Source organism: Gallinula chloropus (assembly GCF_964237585.1).
Source record: "Gallinula chloropus genome assembly, chromosome: 1".
Classification (NCBI taxonomy): Eukaryota; Metazoa; Chordata; class Aves; order Gruiformes; family Rallidae; genus Gallinula; species Gallinula chloropus.
This window is the reverse complement of record NC_140085.1, coordinates 81,612,291-81,638,734: the sequence shown is the minus strand read 5'-3', so window position 1 is coordinate 81,638,734 and position 26,444 is coordinate 81,612,291. Positions and strand designations below refer to the sequence as shown.

Genomic DNA, 26,444 nt, shown 5'->3' with positions numbered 1-26,444 from the left:
CATATTGTTTCAGTCTGAATTTGCTGCTTATCAGTGTTGCTGAGATTACACTGCAACTGATGTTGAGTCTGTCATTGATCTAATACCATAGCTGCAAATCTCAGTGTTGAAATGTTGGCAGGTTTCTGCTGCAGTGGGTGTATCTTGAGAGTATCTAGACTTGCTGAAGTCACACTGCAGATATCTTTCGCGTCACTGAATGTCTCTGTATGCTCAGTGACTGCAACCTTTCTTTCTTCTGGAAGACGTAGTACAGGAACACAAAGTGGCTTTGTTTTTCATGTCTCTTTTGACATTTCATTTCACTGGATAATTTTACTCTGATTGCCTACGGACAGAAACGTTAGACTTTGCATCACATTTGCATTCAGGTATCAATGTTATTTGGACAGACGGGAACCTGGTAGCTAAAACAATATGACAGCAAAGCAAAGTTCTCTCATTTCTGGGCTTTTTTTTGTGTGTGTGTGTCTTTTTTTTTTTTTTCTTGTTGTTTGTTGTTGTTTTTGTAAAATAGCAAACTGGGTAAAGAGAAGCAGCTCTGAAAGTGGCTCCAGTGAGAGAAAAGACTACAATAGAAGCAGAACTCCTAGAAGACATTGGCAAGCCATTGGCAATCTGCATCTTGGTGGTCCTACTGCATGTAAAGCCATTATTTTTGTCTTGCTTTCCATGTTTCATAGCAAGTCGCATTGTGTTTCCTTTCTCAATTTGCCCCTCTTCCAGTTCCCAAGTTCCTTTGGTTTGGTCCTTTGTAGCTGGCCTGCACTACTGTCAGTAGCTGCTTTGATCCTCTTGCTGGGCAGTTCAGTTGTCCTACCTGTTTAAGTGGATATCTATAGCATCAGATCCGTTTACCTCAGCATTCTCCCCTGTAATCCAGAAGCATGTGTCCCATGGCTAATTCTATCTTACTCCAAATTCAGTTCTTATCTTAGTAACTTAAGTATCTGTTCTCTTCTAAATCTTCTGAGTAAAAGAAAACCAGCCACAGAGGAACCTCTATACCTTTTCATTCTATCTGGTTTCCTAGTTGTGCAGTGTGGTTGTTAAGGTACATGCTGCTTCATGTTTTCACTTTTTAATAATTTTGCTTGAAAGACAGTAGAAGAGGTATTTTCTAATCTTTTCCTTCTGGTCAGTTATGGTTTTCAGCACCTCTATACCTGTGCAATAAAGTGGTTTTTGGAAACTTGTTTTTCTCAAGTGTCTAAGCCCCTTATCCTCATTGTCTATTATTAATGGTGATTGCAAGATTTAATTCCTTTTTGAATTCATTTTCTTCCTTGTTGCAGATCTCATTAGTTGAGTGGCTTCAGCTATATCTCACATACTACATGTATGGGTATCATCATGAGACACCACCATATGCCTAAACTGTGATAGTTTTGTATTAAGGTGGGATTTGGGCCATGTACACACAGATTGGCTCCCTGGAGGACCCTCCAATGTGGTTCCTTCCTCCTGTCATCACTTTCCATCCCTATTCCATGAGAAGGAAAAGTCATAATGGGAAAGAAAACAAGCACTTTGTAGGGGAGCATCATCCTTGTCCTCTTGTAGATCATCAGCCTCTCTTCTTAGTCAGGGCCAGGCCAGCACAGCACAGAACAAATATGAACAGCCTGCTGCTCCCCCACTCTTTCCATACGGGCACGCAAAGTATTAGAAGGGAGGTCCATAAAAGACTAAATTTACTTTCTGATACTCACTATTTCATCCTGGTCTTCCCATTCCACTTCTGAGAGATCTACGCTGTTGTAGTTTGGTTTAGGCTTCAGTTTCTTTCCTTCTTTGTACTGGTGTTAATTAAAACAAAAAAGAATCAAACAAAAAATTGCAAAATACTCCAAAGTAAGCGGCTAGGTAACTTCCTAAACTAACCCTTTAAGAATTGATATGTAATTTGAAAAAAAGGGGTGTGTCTTTTTTTCTCTGACTAGGAAGGCAGAATTTGGGTGTATTTCTTTACATGGGCAATGTGGTGCTAGGGAGGTTCAAGTGGAAGGGGCTGATCCAGGAGCAAGGACAGGCAGGAACACTGATAACTTGCAGGTAAAGGCTACAGCCTCCTTTGTGAGAATGTTCTTCTAAATAGGTCAGTACAATACACTTGTCTCCAGGAAAACAGGTTTTCCCCACAGCTGAGAGTGTAATCCCATCAACACTGTAATACCATCAGGAGATCTTTTCTGATGGGAACTAGGCTTTGCCTCCACTGACAAAAAGCTAGGCTTTTCACCTAGGACTCACTGATACAAGAGAGCTATTTCCCTGCAGTCTTCTGGGTGATGGAAATGGTGTGAAGCAGACTGAGAGAGACCAATTGTAGATGCCTAGCTTTGCTTTGCCCCATCCTGGAAACACAATGTGTCCCTTCTCCTCACCTAGTGAAACAACTGCCTGTGCCCTGTGGGCACCCTGTGCAAAGCTGCCCTTTGGAAGGCATCTGGTGTGAAGCCCTGCAGTGCCAGTAACCTCACGGATGCTTCTGGCTGCACACAGGTGGATTTGTGCCAGCAGGCACAAATACAATGTATACACCAATGTAAACCCCATTTTACAATAAAATATGAGCCCCATGTGGGCTGGGGTGTCTGGGCAACAAGAACAGATATGTGTTTGTGGACAGGTGTGTGGTCTGAAGCTCTGAGTGGCACTGTCAGGGTGAAATGTTGTCCTTGTGTCCACTCCCTCAAGTCCCAGAAAGTCTTTGCAGCCTCTGACTTAGCATGGTACTAAGATTTATAGTACTGGAGCCTGCTAGCCTCAGTTTCCCAAAACATCCAACACTACAGCTGTGGGTAGCTATTACTGGGGTGCTACTGATCCTCTTGTAGATGTGATTCTTGTAGATATGCCTCTTGTAGATATGCCTGAGCAAGGGGAGTTGTTTTTTCAGCCCAACACTGAAGCCTTGCATGGATGCAGATACAAGTCCGTGCACAGTACAGCAAATACAGCCCTCACACACATTCTTATGGGCAACAGACAGTACTTTACACTTCATATACATATGTGTACACCTATGGACATGGGATTGATTTTTCTGGCCTTCATGCATCCCCTGGGTGCCTATATGTCAGACCCTGGTAGCCTTCACAGCTCAATAAAATATAGGACTCGTGAGCATCCCTGAAAGCCATTGTTTCCAAGTAAGCAAAAGTTCTCAGATTCATGGTTACACTTACCAAAGGACGGAGGTCTGGGTGTGAGAGGATGTAGCCGTTGTTGGTGTTGAGAAAGGCATATCCATGGACACCCAGCTGGAGAAAGAGGCATTAGAGAATCAGTGCTTTAGGTAGAAACTACTGTCATGGGTGCCACTGATAACCACGCAGCACCAATATTCAGAATCACTTTCCTTTTAAAGGTATTGACCAGCAGAAAATAGGGTCCCATCCCAAACCATTTATCTCCAGATCTCTGGCTGCTCTGTCCAAGCAGGCTGACTGTGCTTGGATGCACAAAAAGTTGGGCAGGTAGTTGGTTTGTGTACACACTCAGAAAAAGATGCCCTCCTAGAGTCTGACTGTCCTCGTGGACAGCTCCCAGCTCCCACCCAGAGGCAGAATGAGCCCGGTGCAGCAGGTATGGCAGGGCTGCACATGAAATGGGCAGTGTCAGGGAATGTCAGAAGCAGCACAGGAACAGCGGTGACAGGTCTGTCTGCACATCACTGTGTGTGCAGAGCGGTGAATGAACAAGGGGGTATGAATCTCACAGATGGCTTCCCTGGAAACCCGGTCGGTCTTCGGAGGAACTCTGCGTTATGTTTCAGTGCTGGCAAGACCAGGCCCAGCCTAGGCCAATTGTACAAGCCTGTAGTCTTAAAACGCTGTTTAAGGAATAGCATAATCTAACCAGAGCAGACACTGTCTGACCTGATCTGCGAGAGATTTCCGAGAGAGCAATTACTCACATCAAACCCATATATAATACAAATTCCAGCTAAACCCTGAGTTGCTAAAAACCAGCTGATAGCCTGCACTTGCCAAAACAAGAGGTGTCTCAAGGGAAACTAGAATGGCTAAGGTTTCTATCTTCAAAAAAATATGTTGCAACTTTATATGTCTATAGAGACAGTCCTGGAGGGATAACAATAGGGAAGCGGTGAGGTAAGTCATTTACAGTCTGTCTGTGCCTTTTTGGAGGGAATGAATGCTGTATTTCACACATCCCAGATCAAAACTTTGGTCTCTCTCTACATGAAACAGGTTTTGTTTTTCGCAAAGTGCACTGAGCTCAGCTCAGTGTGGCAAGAATGAATCCAGGACATTGGACCAGGACTACAGCAAACTTCCTCGTTGGCCTATTAAAGCTGAAATTTCCCAGCTCAGTAAGCGTGATCATAAATGTACGAGCTCTCAAGGGCTGTAACTCTGGAACTGGTCCTTTGTAACTTGCATGCTAAGGGGTTCAAATTGAGGATCCTAGGTTTCCAAACTGGCCTGGAGTTGGAATAGCTTCTGAGAAGTTGCGTCTTGCCTCTGGTGTAAAGAAATCTTTCAAATAATTTTCCCTCCTTCCCTGGCACTGCTTGGAGGAGGGAACAGTGTCCCTTCTTGGCTTAGAAGAAAGATTATTGTGACAAGTGGCTTTTGAGTGACGTGGAGAGAGGAAAATCAAAAAGTATTTGTCTTACAGAGAAAATAAATGTGTATAAAAATTGAAGTTCTTAGACAAGGTTCCCTCAGACCCAAACCCACCAGCTTTTACATGCTGAGTGCATGCACCCTGGCACTCATAGATCCTGAAGGATCATTTCCTGCAGCTGCAGATGAATGCTCCACCCTGCTTCTGTGTCTGGAAGTTCCATGCAAATTCTGACCATACTTCTTGTCCTTTGAGGCTTCATCACTCAGATTTTGGACAACTGTGTAACTGCTAGCAGTTGTCTGATAGTTATTTAGAAAAACTGAAAACTTAAAATGATGGCTCAAGTTGCCTGATTTCATGGTGATAATCAGATGTGCTTGCTGTCTTCTAATACATAGACTGAACAAAAGGTCACTGCGCAGAATTTACGGCAGAAACCAAACTAAACAGTGCAGCTCTGGGGTGAGGTTCCTATGGACGAACAAATTTTTTTAGGTATATTGAATATACAGCTAACAATAAGTTGTTGAACTAACCATTCTGGAGGGCAAATACTTTACATACAGCACAAGAGAGTGAAAGCCAATTTCCTACACACTGTCCTGCCAAGAAGTCTTCATGTTGATCTGGAGAAAGGGACCTTGAGGCATGACAAAAGTTGGCCCCTCATGGTCCATTCAGTCCTTGTCAATATTCCCAGTGGAAAAAACAATGAAGCTATTTTTTTTTCCAGCTAGTGTGGCAGCTTTTGCCCACTAGGGACTAGATGTAAAACTCAGGTCTTCTGAGATAGGCTGTCAGATACATATATTTTCTAAGACATCCAGATTGGAGACCATCAAGATGCAAAGGCTCCTTGACCCATCGCAAGTCTACTGGATCATCCAATCTTTGCATTTCCTGAGCAGCCTAAGAGCTTCTAGTAGTGAACGATTCCCCTTTTCCTACATAGAAGTGACACATCATCATATCCAATATCTCTTGCTTTACGCTCATAATTCTTCCTACAGGCAGAGGAATGATTTTTCAGTCCTGCCCATAGAAGAATGACTAGTGACTTTACTGTGCAAAATAACAAATTACAGTATCTCAGTCTTACCTTATATCGTGGAGCAAGTTTTAGTAACTCCCTCAGTGGTACATCAGAGCCCACCACACCCAGGAGAATGCCATGAGATCGCTTAAAAACAAAGGAGAAATCAATTTTAGAAGCAAAACTCAGGCAGCGCTCTACCTGAACACACAGTATTGCTTTTCCACTGGTCTCTCACAGGTTCTCTCTAAGCTTGTATGAATATATAAATTCAAACCAACTGACTTACCTCAAAAAGTCACAAGGAGTTGTGCCAGTGCTTATGAAGTAAGAGCATTTCTACCCAATAATAGTCAGCACTTCTGACTATGATTCAGAAATGACATAAAATCATGACAAGTTTTGAGGGCAAAACCCTATATTCAATATGTATAAGTAACAATAAGGGCAAGGCCTTCCTGCAGAACAGCACAGACTGGTTGAGAACTTGGGCCAACTAAACCAAACATCAGGTACAAAATTGTTGACCTAGGCAAAAGCAATGCAGGATATCCCCTTGAAGTGAGGAACTAGTTGTTTCATAAACACCAGGGGTGTGCTATGGAAAAATGACATACAGGCTCCCACTGCCATGCAGGTTAAGGTCAGCCTCTGATGGAAAAGGCAGATGGTTGTGAGACCTGGGTGAAGTTTATCCCTTGTACAGCAACGGTAAGGTACTGTCCACCATGTTGAAACGATGCCGAGAAACTAGAAATAGCATGGAAAAGAGTATCTAAAGGGTTTTAAAGAAACCAAATGAAATGACCTTATCAAAGACACCTGAATTATTCAACTTTTTTTGTCTTATCAAAACATAGACAGGTTTGACTTCATTGCAGTGTAGAAGATGTTTCCCAGGACAAGATACCAAAAGGTACAGGGTTTTTAATCTAGCAGAGAAAGCCATTATGACAGGAAGGTGAGGGCAGACAAATTGAAAGTGGAATTTAGACAGAAGGTTTTAACAGAGTGAGAAACAACAATGGAGAACTTGGGTCTGGATGCCTTTTTTCAATGACGCTTTTGCCATACACAGGTTATTTGGCTCACGAAGGACTGTCTATATGAAATGTAAAGGTCTGCAATAAAATGCACAGACTAGACAAGGTAATGATCTCTTCCAGCCTGGAACTTTATGGGTCTGTGAATTAGGCTCGATTTGAAAAGGTAAGGGATAAAACAGGGAGTAGTGTTATACTTAAGGAGTATTTTGAAGAAATAGTGTTCAGAAGAAATGACAGACTATCATTTTGACCGATAAATCATCAGCCATACATCCTGCCGGAGGTCTACCGCAGTCCTTAATGATGGGCTCTTCTTTCAGAGACCCATTGGCTTTAAAATCCCTCAAAGGTCCGCTGCATCCTTTCATGTCTGCTGGCTGTAAGGAGAGTGAAGCCCCCGATGCACTCACCGTCTCATTCTTTTTGCTGAAGACTGGCATAGCCACTGTTGTCATGAGCAACAGACTTTGAGCCTGAGATGCAAAGAGCTGCCACAGAACAACGAGCAGTATGTTAGCAAATGCAATACCACAGAAGACAACCCAAAGAAAAGGCACTGGAATTCCCAAGGACCCCAGATGTTGATTACAATTAGCCACCTCCTTGCCTCCCACACCCCTCTAAAAACAGATGGCAGCATTTTTCAACACTCTGTATCCAAGAGGATCGTGGGTTGGATGCTTGCTCGTGTGGGGTGATGAGGATGGGATGGAAGCCAGTGAAATGTGTAGGAGATGTTAAAGAGCTGTTTTATGAAGATACAGAAACCTGTAGAAGTGGTGCCACAATTCATACCCACCACGCATCGGGAATGTAGACATGAGCACTTATGCAACAAGTGTAAAATCCACCAACACAAAGAGCACAGAACAGAGAAAAGCAACACAAACACGAGCAAAATCACAAACAGGATCTCATGTATATTGCAAACACATGAATACCACGAATGAGAAACACCACAGGCAAATATTTAAAAGGCACAAATACACACAGAACCTGCTTATATATACTTGTTACTCAAGCAGCTAAGCTTAGGAAAAACAGAGACGAGATCATGACGCAAACAGATACAACACAGTGAGCTGTCTCTACAGGGGATACAGGACATGTACATGTAATGGGGTGACAGGCTCCTCGTACTGCAGAAGACAAAGGCTCTGAAAGCACACAGGAAAGGACATAAAACAGGCAAGACACGTGCAAAGGAGTCTCTCACACATGCCTGGATATACAAAGGACCTAATCCCTTGATGTCAGTAGCATCTCCTTTCCATCTCTCATTTGGTCAAGTAAGTAGCAAGGCAAGAAATGACCTCCTGTCTCCATTACTGTACACACTAGAAGCCAGTCAATAATCTATGCAATTGCTTGATGGAGATTCAAGCCTGGTATATTAAGTTACTGGTCTGGATGGCTCTTGGTGGAAAATTTCCATTTGCAGGAACACTCGCACTAACACACAGCAAGTAAACTTCTCTGGCACTCACTAGACATATGGAAAAAGAGATCTGGCAAACTAAGCTACTGCACAACACAGACACCCTCTCCTACTCTGAACCAACAGCACAGCACAGCTCTCCAGTACATCCAGCATTTCCTCTCCTCTTCTTCCCAATGTAAGAGGGCTGCAGCCCCAACCCCCCCCTCCAGATGTACAGGCCAGCTGTGACTGTGTGCTCTGGCACCGAGTGACACACCAATCGGCACAAGGGAAACAGCACGCTCACAAAACACACGGGTGCAGTTACCTCCTCAGACTGTGGCAGCTAGTGAGAGACATGGATGAACAGGTGAATGAATAGGTGAATGGAGTGGTGAATCGAAGATGGGAGAGGCTGGGATGGGGGAAATGAATGGCAAGCCAAGCCAAGAGGTAAGAAAAGAGGTGCAGCAAAAAAAAAAGCAGCAAACAAATCCCCGTGGCTGCCTTGGGAAGTGTGATGCCATGTGCCAGGGATGGCACACCTGCTGTTGGAATAAACTTCCTGGGTAGTTAGTAGCATTTATGGAGGTTTTGCTTAGTACACGCAAGTACCATGCCCCCAGCTTTCACTTGGCACAGCTCTTGCGGCACCCTTGCAGAACTAGTGTGCCACAGCTGCAGCCTCACAGGTCAGCCACAGTGCAGAGGTGGGGGACGGCCCCCTCCCACAAGACCATAACACCCATGCACCACGATGGTGTGAGTCTGGATGCCCTGAAGGTATTTTTGGGGATTTGTGTGGTCTTGACTCTGAGCACAGCATCGAGCAATGCCATGCGTGACCTGGACTTCCATGTTTCCTGCTACAAAGCTAAGCCTAGTACCCCTAGTTTGGATCCAACACACACAAGTTCAGGTGTCCTAAACTTCAAAACTTTGGATCTTAAACCTCAGAACTGTGGGTTCTCCAGAGCTCCTTCAGGGCTGTGGCATAAAGGTGCTGGCCAGACTGGAGCAAATACCTTCAGTCCCACACTGGGATTGTGTACAAAAACACTTACAGAGTTTCTAGAAAATTTTTCACCCCAGATAATATAAACAGCCCCAAGACCTAAGGTTTGTTTCTGGAAGAGGGGAATCAGGAAGAGGTCAGATCTAGCTGTCACAATCAGGCAGACACTTCATTGTGCTGAAAAATCCAGTGTGGGAACCAACCCCATAGCTCCCTGAAAGTGGAGTGCCCCAAGAGAAGAACTGTAACTTTTTCTTTCTGCAGCGTAAAAAGGGAGGGGGGTGAAAATTGATGAGTATTCTATTTGAAGAACTGCAGGGGAAGGCTCCTTCAGTGGTGGTCTACTCTTGTCCTTCCCTTCACTCCTTTGAATTTCAAAGCTGCCATGGCAATGCAATCCTGCAACAACAGGACATGTGCTTGGTCAAAATGCCTCAAGCCTTCCTGTAGGGTGGCCCTGAGATGAATCAAGGGGCACTGGAAATCCTTTGTTTCCCTCCCAGAAAGTCTTATATGTCCTTTCCCCACAGGGCTGAGCACAGGGTCACTGTGGTGCCCAAGGAACAGAAGGGTAAGCCTGCTTTCCAAGTTGAGATCTGTATCTTTGAGTGGCAAGCAGTGTGTGATTAGCTACTGGGCTGGAGGAAATAAATCTCTGTGACCCGTATCCTGAGCTGTACCTAATCTTTCCTGTGAATAATCCTTCAGAAGGTAACCTGCTTTCACAGAAGCGCTACTTAAGTCATGCCGTGCCTGTGTGATTAGCCCTGGGTTCCTGGGTCAGTGTAGATTCAGACCCAAGTGTGCATACACATCTCAACTCCAGGAGTGAGCAGAGAAGAAACATTGTCTGTCTCAGCAAACCCAGAGACCAGTAATTATCAACCAACTCCTGGTTTTATATAAATGTCAGGACTTTATTTAGATTCTGATACACATAAGATATTTAGATGAGAATCTGGGACAAGTTATATGCCTAACTTACTAGCTGGGTGTCTAATTGCTTGGCCAGTTTGGCCTGTAGGCTTTGCTTGGCCCTATTCTTTGCTGACTAAAGACTTATGCTGAAGGTCCTTACCGCACTGTCCATGTAGGCTTCAGTCCAAATAATGTCATGGTCGTGGTTGATGACCATGGGACGGCTGAGCACATGCAGGTACTCCATCACATTCTCCTGGACATCTGCCAGCGTGGAGATCTGAGTGTAGTAACCTTCATGGAGAAACAGAGGTGTGAGTCATTCTGCTAACCTGTCTACTGTATTTTTAAATGGGTGTCCATGCAAAGCCAGAAAACTAGATGTCAAAGACTATCTATGCAGATGGCTTATCTGCTTTTTACAGAAAGTGCCTTGACATGCCTTGTATCCATAAGCCTCTGTGGACGCATGTGGACATCTAGAATTTCAAAGCACCGGTTCTTTTCTCAAAGTTTCAAAAGGTCCCCAAAGGTAGCTGCTTAACTGGTTAGAAATGCTAACACTGTGCAATGTCACAAGGGCTCTTGTACTGCTTGTCACCACATGGAACTGGTTGGCTGTACTTGGTACAGGACAGAGTATGTCAGGTAGATGGAAAAATTTTGTCATCACTAGGAAAGTGCTGCCTTGTGAAAGGGCTCATGATCTGATAAGCTTTGTGATGTGGAAACAGATTTAGTGTGCTTGACAACGACTACAGGATCTATACAATGTGTTGAAACAGAAGAACCAAAATCAGTGAGCCTTCTGTGGAGCTCAAGTCTGGTTAAGTGAGAATTTGAGTGCAAAGAGCATATTTTTTTGTTCTCTGTTTTGTTATTCAGGAGAATCCATTCTCACATTTTACAGTGAACCAACAGCACCATGAATTCCCTGTCACTAATCTTATGGGTGAACATGCTATCTGAAATCCAGGGACTTTTTTTTAAATCTGACAAAACCCAAAAACATTACGTGTGATTCATAGTACTAATGGATAAAGGGTTGAGCCTTGAACATCCCCAGCTCACAGACATTCTGTGGGCCAAGTCCTCCCATCTGAAAATTGTATTCAATAGCAAATGGACCCATGTATTTCTTTGTCTGCTCAAGCCACTGCTCAGGCAGGAGAAGAGCATATACACCTAGCTAGTCAGCCCCCAGCTTCAGCCTTCCCTTCATTTCATTGTGTAAGCAGCATACTCATGTAGCAAGCATTGCTGTCTGTCTTCAGGGCACACTGAGACCAAGTTATGCCCAAACAGGGAAGAATTTTGCTTTTCCTCTCTTCCTGTGCCCTTGCAGGTTCTGATAGGGCTGAGTGAACTTTTTAACTGGCCCCAAATGCACAGAGGTGACTCACCTACTCTGAATAGATTTTCCCATTCATGCCATTTCATGCCAGCTAGAGAGAATATTGGTGGGATTAACAGGCTATTCTGGTACCTCAGTGAAACCACTGGCACACAAAGAATTTGGCCAGGATACAGGGGTTAATCTGCAGACCTTGTGAAAAATGCTGTAAAATCTTTAAAGAAGAGATGCTCGTTTTACATCTCAGCCAAAAGACATCAGGGTTTCTGACAGAGTTTTAGACAGATCGTCAGAAGCCAGCAACTGGGGCACAATAAGCACAGGGACTTAGGCGGACTACAGCCAGCATGAATCTTGGTCATAGTGTCCCTTGGCACCATGACAGGAAAATGTGGTAGCTCAGCACAGAGGACTTGTGTTAGTTGGACGCAGGCACACTTGACATGGACTAGCAGGGTCTGCTTTTTCCTTAGGTTGTCATCCAAAACAAGTGTTCACGGTCCCCAGCCATAGTGGGGAAGCCTTAGAGGGGTCCAAAACCCTGTGGCTGCAGTCCACATATGACCTGTGTGAGGGATGTTTGTCAACTGCTCCCATACAGCACCTTTGTTGTTGCAGGCAATCCATTTCACGTTAGGGGCAAAAGTGACCTCCCGTCCAATGAGGTAAGTGAAAACCCGCACCTGGGAGCAAGAATGCAAAGACAGAGGAATTAGGCTGCAGTGTTCTACCAAATCTAAATGGCTGAGGTTTGGCTTCCTGCTGTACGCTGATGCAAATGTCTGTCTGTGGCGCAGAGCAATAGCTCTGCTTTCACACAGAGACAGGAACCTCTTGCTCCATTTGTTTCGCGTTTTGTGGGCTGGAACTTCATTTCCAATTACAATAAGCTCAGAAAGCCAAGTAACACCCGGGATCATCTGTATAACAAGGCAGAAGTGCAAATTCTACTTGGTTTTATGATAGCGGCTCTGCCAGGCACTCAGCAACCACATGCAGAGAGGTTTATAGCTCACCAGAATCCTTTACCCAGGGGAACAGCTGCTCACGCGAATTGTTTAGAGAATGCTTCACCATTTCTCTGGTGTTTGACCAACAACAAAAGATCCAATCCTGAAATAAACTGCTTTAACAGCCCCATGCTCTGGCCTCTCAGTAGACTGCTTCTCTCCCTTTGTGCATTGCTGCTAGCTGAGATGAGGTAAACAAATAAATCAGGAGGTTTTAGGATGAGCTGTGGTCTATTCCACTCACACAGTCTGCTCTTGCTAGTACAAGCCTGTAATCACAGACCTCAACATAAATAGGGCTGGAAGGCACCTAGAGAGGATGGCTGGACCATTCCCTTGCCCACCGTAAGAACTGGCAAGGGCCAAACATTTTCCCAAACAGGACCACTTATAAAAAGTCCTGGAGAGGATTAAAATATTTACCTAAAGGTTGAGGTTTTGTTTGTTTGGTTTTTTTTAATTTTAAAACACTCAGTTATTGTCTCACCAGGGAAATGTTTTGATTGCATGCACCTTTGGAAAACGAGGTGTATGGGAAAAAAAAATATCAGATACCCATTTGTGATCCTACCACCTCAAAAATCACCACAGCAGGCTCCTGCCCAGCTGCTTTGGTTCGTGTTTACAGCTGAACCCGTGCAAGGATTGGAGGATGTGAATGCTCCGCTCTGCCTATTGCCCTGGCTCACGCTCTTCTATTCCCACCCTGGCAGGACAGCGCTTTTCCTCGCCCTTTCTACCTATGGCTTTGCAGACAAACCTTCCGATCCGGCCAGTTGTATTTTTCAAACACAGCTTCGTAATCCTCCACTGCTCCGTCTGTGATCAGCATGATAGCTTGGTTACACAAGCCTCCTTGACCAGCATCTCTGAACTACAAACAAAGCGACAAGAGCATTGGTTATCTCAGCGCAGGCCATTTCTGTGTAATTGCAGAGTATTTATTCGTGATGGGCCAGACCCCGACTTCCTCTCGCAAATCTCACGCTGTGCTCAGAAAGAGCTCTGCTGCTTAAATAAAGACTGTGTTCCTATGCTACACACACACATATATATATATATATGTGTGTGCTTTTAAATTTATACAGCCCTTCCTACCACAGGTGGACACAGGAGGCTTTACAGAAGTAAAATAATGAGAAAATAAGTGCTGTGGAGGAAGGGTGCGATTCCCCGCTGCCTCACCTCTCGCAAAGTCGCATTCCTTTAAGCAAAACGACTCTAGGCTGACCATAAACACTGCAATTCCGATTTGACAGCAGTAACTGTCACTTTTTATGGCAGAAAATGTGAGGGGAGGGGGAAAATCAGACTCATTATTTCAGGGTAAATCTATCAATCTGCCAAAAAAAAAAATAGCAGAGGCAGGCAGGAGCACGCAAAAGGAAAGGGCTGCTGCCATCAGAGCTGAAATAGGTTAGGAACGTGCCAGATGGAAAGGCCACACGCTGTAATGACAGAGGACCTGTTATCTATGCCTAAGTGATATTTAATAGGTGGGGCCTAGTGGTACAAACATCGATGTGCTCCCAAGGACACAGGGAGCGGTGTTGCACAGCTGCACTCCCACAGGCTGCCCAGACCCTATGTGTTGAGGTGGGAAGGGCAGCCTTCATTCATGGCTGCTTATCTGTCGCTCCTGCTCGCAGGGCCAAACACTTCTCATGCCCTCAGGCACACTGGCCCTGGGGAACCAAGTGCCTTATGCAGCACCAACACCGGGTGGACATCAAGGCGCAAAAATGAGCGGCCACGGCTCCGGGCTCAGCGTCAGTGTGCACTCCCTGTGCTGCATCCCACTTCTACACTCTGAGCAAGGAAAAGTCTGATCAGCAGAGGAGGATACAGAAACTGACGCAGAGCAAAAAAGTATGGAGAGAGGCGGATGCGACAACTCTGCACAAGAGATTAATGAGAGGCAATTGCATGAGATGGAGAGTGTACGGGAGACTAATTGAAGGGTGACTAAGGTTATATCAAACACAGCAGTGATTTTAAACTGCTGTTATATCTTATACATGAGGAAAAAGGTATCCAAGCAGCAAGACTAATTGCTTGAAATAAAAGCAAGCACTGGATGGGACAACAAGAGCACAGGGCGTGAACTGGGACTTTTTAGATATTTAGGGTTCAATTCACAAGTCCCTTCTGGTTTGGTAATGCTGTGTTAGGACAGAAAGCAAGTGTATTTGCCAACATGGTTCCGCTGCAGATCAGCATCACAACCACTGATACCTGGAAGCCAACTCCAAGCCCCGATTTCCAGTCATTTCACCACTCCTGCAATTACCTCCGTGATTATCCCTTATTATGAAATTACCACATTCAGTGTTAATATCACCATGATGTCTCCTTCCATGACCATTTATGTTATCAGTCCTACCTCCTTCAACATTACTCATTATCACTGAAGTACTAGTTACTCTACTGCAGTAAGAATGGATTTAACAGCTTCTGAATGACCATACGTACAAACCCACCTCTCCCCATTTCATAATCCCATTCCTTGTATCACTGACCAGAATTAGTACAGATGATCATGAGAGAGAAGGGTTATTTCTAACTAGCTGTTCTCAGGCAAAGCATCTATATGAGTTATTGAATCAGGATGACGTGGTTAAAAGTAGTCCTCCTTTCACATCACCAGAACAGCATGTTCAGAGGGTGGACAAATTGTATCTCTGCTGCTGTGGCCATGCCAAATCAGCAGTAGGGATCTCCTGTGACTTTCTCTACAGAGTTCCCAAGTTCTGACATTTTCAGTGGTCCAAAAATCTTCTATACCTTCTAACATGGGAAAAAAAAAAAACACATCAGTGCCAGCTACAGGCTAATTGGAGCTCCAGGAAGGGTCAGAGCACACTTGGCCCCTGCTCCACAAGGAGACCTGTGGGTGCCAAAATAAGGGGAAAAGCAGGTGAAAGCCACATGGGATCCTGCTGCAGACCATCATAGGATCACTTAGGTTGAATCAGACCTTTAAGATCACTGAATGATGTCCACAGCCTAACCCTGGATAGTCCACCTCTAGACCATGTCCTCAAGCACAACATGTACACACCTTTTAAATACCTCCAGGCATGGTGACCCCACCATTTCTCTGGGTGGCCTGTTCCAATACTTGACTACCCTTTCAGTAAAGAAATTCTTCCTGATATCTAACCTAAATCTCCCCTAGTGCAATTTGAAACCATTTCCTCTCATTCTATCGCTTGTTACCTGAGAGGAGAGACCAACCCGCACCTCTCCACATCCTCCTTGCAGGTAGCTGTAAAGAGCGATAAGGTCTCCCCTCAAGCCTCCTTTTCTTAAGACTAAAAAGCCCCAGTTCCCTCAGCTGCTCCTCATAGGACTTGTGCTCCAAACCCTTCACCAGCTTTGTTGCCCTTCCCTGGACATGCTCCAGCATCTCAACATCCTTTATGTAGTTAAGGGCCCAAAAATGGACACAGTACGCAAGGTGGGGCCTCACCAGAGCTAAGTATAATGGAACAATCACTTCCCTACTCCTGCTGGTCACACTATTCCTGATACAGGCCAGGATGCTATTGGCCATCTGGGCACACTGCTGGCTCATGTTCAGCTGGCTGTCCACTAACACCCCCAGGTCCTTTTCTTCTAGGGAGCTCTCCAGCCACTCTGCCCCAAGCCTGTAGCATGGGGTTATTGGTACTAAAGTTCAAGACATTTGGTCTTTTTGAACCCCATAAAGATCCAGCCTGTGCAGGTCCCTCTGCAGAGCTTTCTTGCCTTCCAGCAGATCGACACTCCCACATAATTTGGTGTCATCTGCAAACTTACTGAGGCTGCACTTGATCCCCTTGTCCAGAACATTAATAAACAATCATCAGGCAGGAAAGACAAGGAGTCTCAAGTGAGCTCTTAGACAGGGGTCAACTGTGTGCAGATTAGCAGAGAGAACAGCTGGTGTGAGTGTCCATTAGGGAGTCATAGGGTTACGGTGCTGTGGGAGGTGCCGTTAGAATGAGGTTCAGATCACAAATCCGTCAACCTTGTAATTACGAAAGCAGCTTATTCCAGAGTGTTGCGATCTACAATGTTTTGTTTAGGTGATTATTAAATTAACACTTAATTAAGGTCAGCCACCATTGCATCCAGCTACTTAAGACATCTCTTCGTGTAGTTTACTTCAGACCTCATAATGCTGAGATACTGAGAAATTAGGCGCTGTATCAAACCCAGCAATCTCCTAATTACATGAGTAGGTGATATTTTCAACTAGGAAAATGAGATCATCAGTGTCATAGAAATAGAGATTAAAAAGACAGATTTAGAAAACAAATGAACAAGAGGTAATCCCTGATTTTTATGTCCTTTTGTGATTGGCTGCAGCTGTAGCAAATGAACTGATGGCATTCACATCAAGCTCTGAGCATAATTCCCTGCTCTGACTTCAAGTCTCAGGAGCCTGAAAGAAGGGGAGATAAGGAACAAGATGTCCATGGAACAGATGTCTGAAGAGATACAGGCTGGAGCTGCGGTCACCAAGAGTACATATTCTCCTGTATAACTTTGGTCGTGTTGCCAGGAGTAACGGGCATGATCTAATTAATTCAGGATCATAGCCTCTTGTACTCCCTTGTTTGCTAGTTGCCATTTACTTTGCAGTCTGACACACAGTTACGAGTGAAGCAATAGGATTATCAGCATAGCTCAGTGATGCGCAGGCACGCGTGCTGATTATACATGCATCTGGGCAGATGACTGAGCAGTCCTCCTCCATCTCCTCCTGCCCTGTTTGTATGCCTCCAGAGTGGCCTCCTGAATCACTGAAAATTCCAACTCAGTGGGAAAGCATCTTGTGGTCAGAAAATTAGAGGTAGAGAAGGAAGCAGAAAGTCAGTGAAGAAGAAACAAGGTAAGACGTTAAGCAAGATGGAACAAACTAGTAAACAGGAAACCCTGAGCTTTGTGTACCCTGAAAAATGCAATGCAGAATCCAGATACCTAAAAATGGGAGTAGAATCAAGGAGAGATTTATAAATATTCAGATAAGAAACAAGAAAGAGAGTAAAAAGAGTATGCTGGCAGATGATAAAAACCAGAGGGAAATGGTCAGGCAGAAATGCTTTATAGCCTCCATACTTCATCATCAAAGAGACAATTTTGTAATGGCTGGGTACTTGCTGAAGTGATAAGAAACAAAGAAAAGAATGAGTGAATTACGGGCAGGGTCACGAAGTGGTAGGGTTAAAGAAAAAGTTAATTGAAAACATTTGAATATTCTGCACTCAGCAGGAAGGGAAAGAATTGTAGAAGGTGTTGCCGGACTACCTGCCTCATGGGCTGCGACCTGACAGGAACTTTATGAGATCCCCAAGGGTAAAAAAGGGGATTGGCAGAAAGTATGTGTTACAAGAAGGGAAGAAACTAGATGAGTAAGTTGTCCTTAAACATCTAGCACTGTGCTAGAAAAACTGGTAATGCGGTCCTCTTATGAGTGTGCAAATGAAATGCGTCCCCACACGGGTAGGGCACAAGGGGCCACAAACTCCTTTGATGCTCACACCAGCAGACAGGTTCATTCTCTTTATGACAAACAATTAGCTCAAGTTACACAGAATTTTACATCTCACCGAAATCTAGTTTGTTACCAGTTTCACTGTATTTTCACCTATAGCCATTTTGGAGTGACATAATTTGCCCCAAAATTTATGTCACTTCTGAATTCCGCAGCAATTCAAGGTACCATTAAAACAGCTTGGTGCCCAGAGAAGACATCATCTCAAGGTGGCCTCAGAGAGCAGAACCTGGGGTTTCTTTTTCTCCACAAGGTCAGAAAAATGTCAGCTTTCCAAATACTCTGAGTGGATCCTGAGAAAGTAGGACCTAGGAGTATCACAGATTTCATACTAACTAATCCTAAAAGATTAACCTATAACAAATATAGGAATATATAAGCTTTTTTTAAAGAATTATGGGTGTGTGTTTGCATATGTATATATGTACACACATATATTTGTCATGTCTATAAAATATATAAATAACTTTACAATTGATGCACACTGGGAAGGCTAGTCAGAGGCTCAAATACCGAACAGGAGACTGAACACTGGAGAGGAATGGGATGGGAATTAACAACGTGAAGGCGTTGGAAGGAAGGTAACTGTTGTCTTACCTTGTGTTAAGAGGACTATGTTGTGTAAAACAAGGAAGGTAATTATTCTGCTCTGCTTAGCACCTGATAGCTCTCAGCTGCAGCACTTCCAGGCTGTTGGGAGCCTGGTGTGGCAGGGATAGAAGGCAGCTTGCAAGCAGCCTGCAGCAGAGCGGCAGCCAGAACAAAGGGGTGTAAATCCTACAGGAAAAGGGCAAGAAGACAAGACGTGCCAAGCTTGTTGAAACAAAGAAGAGAAGTTAGCAGGAACCTAGCCTAAAACTTGATAAGTAAGAAGCTCAAAAGCTAACAGTTGGTGCCTGAGAATTTTGAAGCACTTTATAAATGCATGCTTGAAGGACCATGGTTTGTTTCCCTGGGATGATGCATATTTTATTGAAACTACTTGGGGTGTGGCTAAATTGAAATAGATTTTAAGTGGTTTATTGAGCGTGGCAGAGGAGGCTCTGGCTATCTGTTTTCCTGAAGCTGGTCTGCAGATTGCACCATGGATTAAAATATGACCTGCCTGCTCCAGAACATAAGGGAGGAAAACAAAAATGGTGAGAGATCATGCTCTTCTTCAACCCCTCCCTTCTAACTCTTACCTCACTGAGTAGGTCTCTGCTGAGCTATTAACTCTACTAGCAATTGGACTGAGGAAAATTACCAGGGAAATTTTGCAGTCACTTTCATTACAGATATTATTACTGATTGTCTACTGTAATCAGCAAAGCCTATTTCATCAGTGTGATGTAGCAATTTTCATTCTCCTGCGTATGCTCATGTGAACTATAGCAGGACAGTCTGTGAGGAGCAGCTACAAGCTGAGAATGTGAATTTTGTCTGATGAGGTGGGGGGAGCACAAAGTCCCCCCCTTCTCCCGCCTGCATGACTGCAGCAGCACAGATTTGTTTCAGGACACACGGATGGAAACCCTTTTCCTCCCTTATTACTGACAGAGATCTAAGAAGCTCTAAGAGAAGCTTTCAGAGAGTCTTTAAAGCATATGAGCACTTGCAGGTGATACCTTTTGCTTTAAGGAGATCAGCTTTGGTACTTGCAGAGCCTGTGGTCCGTCAGTGAGTGTCACTGAGGCAGTCTCTAGATGAGCCCTTACCAGGGATTCTACAGTTGGGAAGGGCTGCTATGGGCCAAGAGACATGTTTCTACACCTGCATGCCTACTTGTATGCAGCCTCTGGGTTGCTGTGCGTGCAGCGACAAGCTCTGTCTCTTCTGAATCACCAGGCAGACAGAAAACCTGGGATGAACCTGCAAAGTCCTGCAGGACTCCTGCTGTGCGGGCAGCCATTCCACAACTGGCTGCAAACAAAGGCTGATGGTTTCTGAGACCTTGGACTGAGGTCCTAGTTTGGTCCTGAGCAGTCATGGTCCATGCTACAGTGAATGACAGTTTGTAATAAAGCTACAACCAGTGTTACCAGAACAGGAAAACTGGGTAGAAGAGAGAGATAGCCCTGTTTCACACCTTTCTGCTTCTGAACTCCCCCGGTCATGGACAACAGTTCCCAAGGTGCAGAGAAGCATGACACCAGCAGTCCCTGAGAGTCCAGCCACCTTGCCTTATCTGCTCAGAGGAAAGATGCTCGCATGCCTCAGGCAGCCCTCTCCCCAGACCAGCAGTGATAATGAAAGCCATGAGAGAGGTAGCACCTCACCTTGTGAGCGAATAACATCAGAAGTTATCATCATCACTGGGTGTTGTACTGTCTAAGAGCAATTTCAGAGCTGTGTTGACCTCATTAGCCAAGGGAGAATCAAAGATTAAGATAAGTGATGACTACTTCAACTGTTGACTACATTTTTGATGCCAAATAGAGGGGGAAAAATAGTAGAATTAAGGTAGTCCACTGGGCTGCATGGGCATCACACTCTGTTTGGAGGTGGTTTTGGTCCAGCTGTGTCAGTGGAGGACAGTTGTTTCTGTTTCAACTGTTCCACCATGTACCTTTTGTTGCCCAGGGACAGGCCTGGCTTGAACTATGCAGGGTGTTATAAAGGTCCTGCATTCTGGAGGCTTGAGGATTGCCTGGTCTAGTGGGTGAGCCGTGCCTGCCAGAAAGGAGGTGTGAGGTCTTCTCATTCATGGAATCAGATCAGTTTTGATGCCCGTGCCTAGCATGACTGGCTACTATTTCAGTTGGGGCAATCAGGCTTTCCTTAGGGTTATGCTCTAGTATTCTCCATTGAGACCTTCAAAGCTGTGCTGGTTGAAAGTCTGCAGTTGTACTGCACTGGGCTTCTTTAATCTGCCGTCAGTGTCCATGACCTACATTAAATATTAAGAAACCATTTTTCCTCTGGTGAAAAAATTGTTCAAATATTCTGATTTATCATTGCAGGCCCATATACACTCTGGGTCTTTGTTTTTAAACATGAAGTTAATTTTGTCATAAAATGCAAGGATACATGTAGATAAAGCCAGCAGCTATCTAGTCCATGTAATTGTTCTAGGTTTATATCATTACTGCTTGTTCTAGGCTTATATCATTACTGCTTCCCTATTCATCTCCATAAATATCTTTCCCCAAAGCTCTGGAAACACGACTACCGTCCTATTACTGCAAAGGCAAGGCTGGAACACCCTTGTGTTGCCATTAAAATCATTATACTGTTATTACCACTGACAAGCCAACTTGGCTACAACCATCCCTGGATTCAACTCTGATCATGCTTGCACTGGCACAGATTATGAACATCATTACTGTAGACAACAACTTAAACCCTCAGTTTGTAAAATAAGTGTGGAGGGATATTAGTTTAGTATAAATAAGAAAGTTTTGATTAGAACAATAATTACTTAGGATTATAATATGGTGTGACTTTTTGCTTATGTGTGTTGTTTGCTTAGCCTTACTATAGTAGTAAGTAGCTGAAGTAGCTGGATTTGCTGAAGCTTTTAGGCTGCAATAGAGGCATTTTTCTTAGTATCTTTCCTAGCAGCTAGCACAGCACTCTGTTTAGTCTTTTAGTACAGGAAAGGATTTTAGTATCGCACTAATGTTGGAACTAGATAATCTTTGAGATGCCTTCCAACCCAACCCCATCTACAATAATGTTTTTGGTAGTGTTTTTCCCAAGTCTGGGACTCTCCAGCTCTCCATGTTCCACCAGCAAGGACGGGTGTACAAGGAGTGTAAACCAGAAGATAAGGAGGCTCCAACCTTCAGCTGAAACTGCAAATCAGCAAGATAAAGAGTCTGCCTGGACACAGAAAGAAACCAATGAGATTTTAGGAAATCCCAGACCAAAAATCACCATCAGACTAAATGATACATGGACAGCATGTGAAGGGTGGGTGTGTATATCTCAAGGGTATAATCACCTAGGGATTTATTTGTTCAGGGTCCTCTCTTTGGAGGCACCCAGCCCAGACTGTTCCTTCCTGCTCTACCTTTCAATTAAATGGATTATTTTATAAAATCCAACAGTTGAGACTCTGCTGCAGGAAACCTAGGGTTGTGCCTGAAGGAGGAAGTGCTCCCAAGAATCAGTGTGTGTGCATGTAATGCCATGAATTGTGTTCTGAATACTTGAGCAGGAGCTCCTCCTTTAATAGTAAGAGTGGAGAATCCTTCCCAGGGTGTTAATACCTCTGGCACATTATCTCTAACGTCAATGCCACCATTATGGCCATTAGCATCATACCATGTACATATTTTTGGCAGCACCAGGGGCATTGGCATCTTTAGACCAGCCCCACTACAGACAGTGCCCTGATGAGGTGCAGGTGTTCAACTGGTTCTTGGTCCTCTTTTTGTTAACATTCCTTAAGAAACAGAGTTCAGTTGAATGTTTACCTCCAGGCTATTGAAGTCCCAATTATTCATAAGGCAATGAATCATTTATAATTTGTATCACAGGACACAATCAAACTGACTGATTAACGCCCTGTACCTGTGATTTTTTCCCCCAAGCGCTGATCCTCAGCAAAGTGACACAGAAATATATCTGAAGCCTGAGAATAATCTTTCATGTCTTCATCATCACCTACTTACCAGGGCTCACTGATAGCATTACTTATGACTGTAACTGTTGCTCTCAGCTGATCAGTTATATTTTATTGCTACTGTCCATAAACACGGTGCCAGGGCAATGCCCAGTGGCCATGGGGCTTGTGAAGGAAACACCTGGGAGGCCACTGCCTTACTGGCTCGTGATACCTCCTGGGCAGGGATTGGCAGCCCCAGGGCATCAAACACAAACACTTCCCAGAATCCAGGTCACCCCTGCATGCTGCTTGTCGCAAATTTGGGGCCTGTGAGATCAAGCTCATACCTCTTCCCACCCCACGGCACCCTGATGGACATGTCATCACATGTAGAGGGGAAAGTAGGGATGGGTAGGGACACATGTGCCTGCATCAGCACCACCTCTCTTACCTCCCTCAGGATTTTGAAGGACTCTGTCAAGGCCTTGTTCACAGTCCCCACTCCTTTTGCCTGCAGTTCCTCCACCAGCTGCTTGAAATGCTGGCAAAGAGAGAGGCAAAAAGGCAGCAATGAGTTGCAGGCAGGGTGCCTCCATGGACAGGGGTAAGGGGTTACATGGAAAACTGTGCTGTTGGGCTCCCAATCCTTCACCACCACTGGCAGGGCAGTGACAGACTGTGACAGATGGAAGCAGGAAAGTCGAGTGGCTGTTCCATTGGCAGTGCCATCGTGTTGCACCTAACCCCAGGCAACCAAGACAGGACTGTGTTTCTCAGGCTGTAAACCACTGGTGGTCAGTGGAACATCACACAAGGGAGAAAACTATTAGAAATCAGACTTTCCCTTATCCATCCCTTAATGAAAAAGCCTTATTCCTGTGCATGCAGGAACATCTCTCTAGGATGGACAAAAGCCTAGGGGATCCTTTGGGAACCACTGCAGGAGATATCACCCTCTGGAGTCCTATTCTGCGACTCCTAAGCTGGGAAAGAAATTTGGAGAAAGCTGGTTGTAAGAGACATGGAAGAGTATGCTACTTCTTTGGTATTGAGAGAAAAATGAAGAAAAAAGCAACCAGTAAAAATTAAAAATACTAGTCAGCCCAGAGGGCGGTGGAACAGGGGGATGCAGGCTAACTACCTCAGGCTGCTGAGCCCCGCAAGAGCAGAGTGGCAAACCCCCTCATCAGGAAGAAGCTTGCTGGACACGCATCCTGGCAAAGGACAAGGTCAGGCTTGAGAACACATGCTCTGAGAAAGAGCTGATTTTTCTCCTGAGGGTTTCAGAGACAGAGAACCTTTGCCCTCTGCATGCTGCTTTTCCACAGCAGTTTGGGCCAAGTCTGCTGTGACACAGAGAAGCTGGTTGCTAGCCAGCTCACCTGATGGTACAGCAGCTTTGTGTAAGCAAAGGTGAACCAAGGACTCACTTCACACAACTGAACTGGTGCTTGTTTCCAAAATGCAAACCCACACGCTTCTGGGAGATGGTTGTTTCTTGTCCCCAGAGTTTCAGGCCGGAGCATCGCAGCCCCGTGTACTTCCTAAGTTAACAGAACTACCTGAAAAAAATCAACGGGAGCCTGGTACTCACCTCTCTGTTATCTCTGTCTGCTTGGACCAGGATACCCTTAAAACAGGGTTCAATAAAATGAACGTAATCATTGTACTGCAAAGAGAAAATGGAAAGAAAGGGGTCGTCTTGGGAGATAATTCACAAAATTGGGTTCACATTCTAGGTGGATGTTCAAAAAACAGTGTGGAGCATTATGCCATTTTATACATGTATCCCTTAAGAATTGTTTGAAGTGAACATGGTAAATGAGAATTTTTGATAAATGTTGTATTTGTTTAAATAATTATAGCATTTATTTATGGTGTTTGGCTGAGTTCTATCTGGGTATATCTACACATACAAAGTTACTTTTTTTTTTTTTAAACACTTGCACTCTAGAGATTTTCTCCACACTCTATTAGCTTGTGCCCCTGGCCTCGCTTCCAGCACTATTTGCACCTATTTTTGCCTTCCAGAGATTCTGAGAGTCCCCAGTTACCAGCCAAACCTTGCCAGTGGTTTTGTAGCCTACCGTGTGATGCCTCTGGTGCACAGCTGAACAATAACATATCAATACACCACTGAGCTGAGATAATTAGCAAGGCATATGCTTCTAACCTGATACATACGGGAGGTAAAACATGCCAGTCTAAACCCTTTTCTGCAAGGTTTGGAAGAGCGTAGTTCATAAGAGCATGGCTAAGAGGCCACTGGTGGTCAACTGGTCCATGGGAGTTTAGGTTAGACCTAGAACATGTCTGAGCCAGTAGGTTCTTGGTGTGAGTAAAGGGACAGATATTATAGGCTCTTTCTGGGATTGTTTTTGAAGAACACATAATATTTCTGACTCCTTAATGACATGTCTTTATTTTTCTGCCAACACTGTTCATTCTTCCTTCTATCCATCCATGTAAAGACAGAGCTGTCACCATTGGCATGTCTATCTTGCACCATAAGAAGCTATCGACAAAAGGTAGACTTTATATCTCAGTGACTGTATCCTGGCAATCTTTTGTAGAAAAGGGCCTGAGGAGAGAGATGGTGCTTGAACTAGCTTTGAAAATTAGGAGGCAAGCAGATATCTGCCTTTAACCTCAGGCACCACCCCCCCACAGTCTTGGTGTGGATCATGGAAAGGTTTTGCCTTCAGTGGTGCTGGTTCTCTGTGGGTAACTGGCTCATCCTCATCCTGTCCAGAGCTTATAAAGGGAGAGAGTAACACTGGGACAACCTGACCAAACTCTGTACAGGCCTTTGAAGATTGACTCTTAACTGGACTGCAGCCTTGCAGGATGTTGGTGCACAAAAAGGCATATAGTGGTAATTCTCTAGCCTGGAAATCCTGCCCTGAGGATTGCACTTCAACTCGACCCAAACACAGTATTATGCTATGCTGGGTGAATTTATTTATTAAGTTCCTGTTAGGTCAGGCACCTCCCTACAGCACTGTTAACTATGGTAGTCACATCCCTAAGCAAGCAAATAAAAAGGCATCTGATATCCTCCATAGGGGGAAGGAGAGACGACTTAGTAGACACCTTGCTGACAACATGAAGCTGACTTCCCAAGGGAGGTCTCCCATGTGACATAGGTACTAAACAAACATTGTAGTTACGCCACTGTAATGACTGTAGTTTGCTAAGAGGACTGAAGGGCTGGTATGAAGCACAAAGAAGACAACTCAGCACTGGAAATGGGACATACTTACTGCAATGATGTTGACAAAGTCATTTTCTCCCAGAGTATCTAAAATGGTGGTGATGGTGTGTTTGGCAATGGTCATCCGCAAGCCCTTCATGCTCCCACTGACGTCCACAATGATGACTATATCCTTGGGAGAGGTGGCTGCTTGGATGTACCTGTGTGAAAAGAAGAATACAAGGAAGCAGAGTGAGCATGCAAGGAGGAGGAATGCTGGGCATGCTGGTGTAACAGGATTCTAGCTGCAACACAATGTGCACCATGAGCACAGCTATCTGTTAGGATCAGGCTCAGCATCTGATGGATCAATCCCTTCCTAACAACCTGGACAGAATGAGGATGAGCCAGCACCGGCACCAGCATCTCACTTCCAGAACTGGCAAGTGCCGGGCCTGCGACAGACACATATTCATAGTCCATATTCAGCTGGGAGTGGCAATTGCTGAAGCCTCCTTTAGCCATACTGAGCAGACAGAGGAAGCGCTCCTCATTTCTGGAGTCTGGACAGCCCCATCCCTCTGTTTGCAGAATTATAAGGACAGATACACTGGCGGCGATTTCCATGCAGCATGTGTTAGATGCCATATGGAAAGCTGGCGCTGGCAGGCGGGGGACAGGCTTCCTAACCTGGTACTGCCCTCATCTCTCACAGGAGCAGCACGGGGCAGTAACTGCTGATCAGCAGCAAACTGAGTTGTCACCTTGGAAAAGAGAGCGACA

The 26,444-nt window shown here is 44.7% G+C and overlaps 1 protein-coding gene across 1 annotated transcript in view; it reads right to left on the bottom strand.

Annotated features, from left to right (window-relative positions):
• CACNA2D4 (calcium voltage-gated channel auxiliary subunit alpha2delta 4) overlaps positions 1–26,444 on the bottom strand; it is a gene marked incomplete at both ends in the record, with an annotated part of 131,518 nt that overhangs the window by 86,298 nt on the left and 18,776 nt on the right. The window contains 11 exons of the mRNA XM_084271393.1: positions 1,713–1,799; positions 3,192–3,266; positions 5,699–5,779; positions 7,089–7,166; positions 8,427–8,444; positions 10,192–10,325; positions 11,990–12,068; positions 13,156–13,269; positions 22,920–23,009; positions 24,063–24,137; positions 25,732–25,882. Of these exons, the coding sequence (XP_084127519.1) occupies positions 1,713–1,799; positions 3,192–3,266; positions 5,699–5,779; positions 7,089–7,166; positions 8,427–8,444; positions 10,192–10,325; positions 11,990–12,068; positions 13,156–13,269; positions 22,920–23,009; positions 24,063–24,137; positions 25,732–25,882 (982 nt within the window). The remainder of the gene's footprint in view (positions 1–1,712; positions 1,800–3,191; positions 3,267–5,698; positions 5,780–7,088; positions 7,167–8,426; positions 8,445–10,191; positions 10,326–11,989; positions 12,069–13,155; positions 13,270–22,919; positions 23,010–24,062; positions 24,138–25,731; positions 25,883–26,444) is intronic.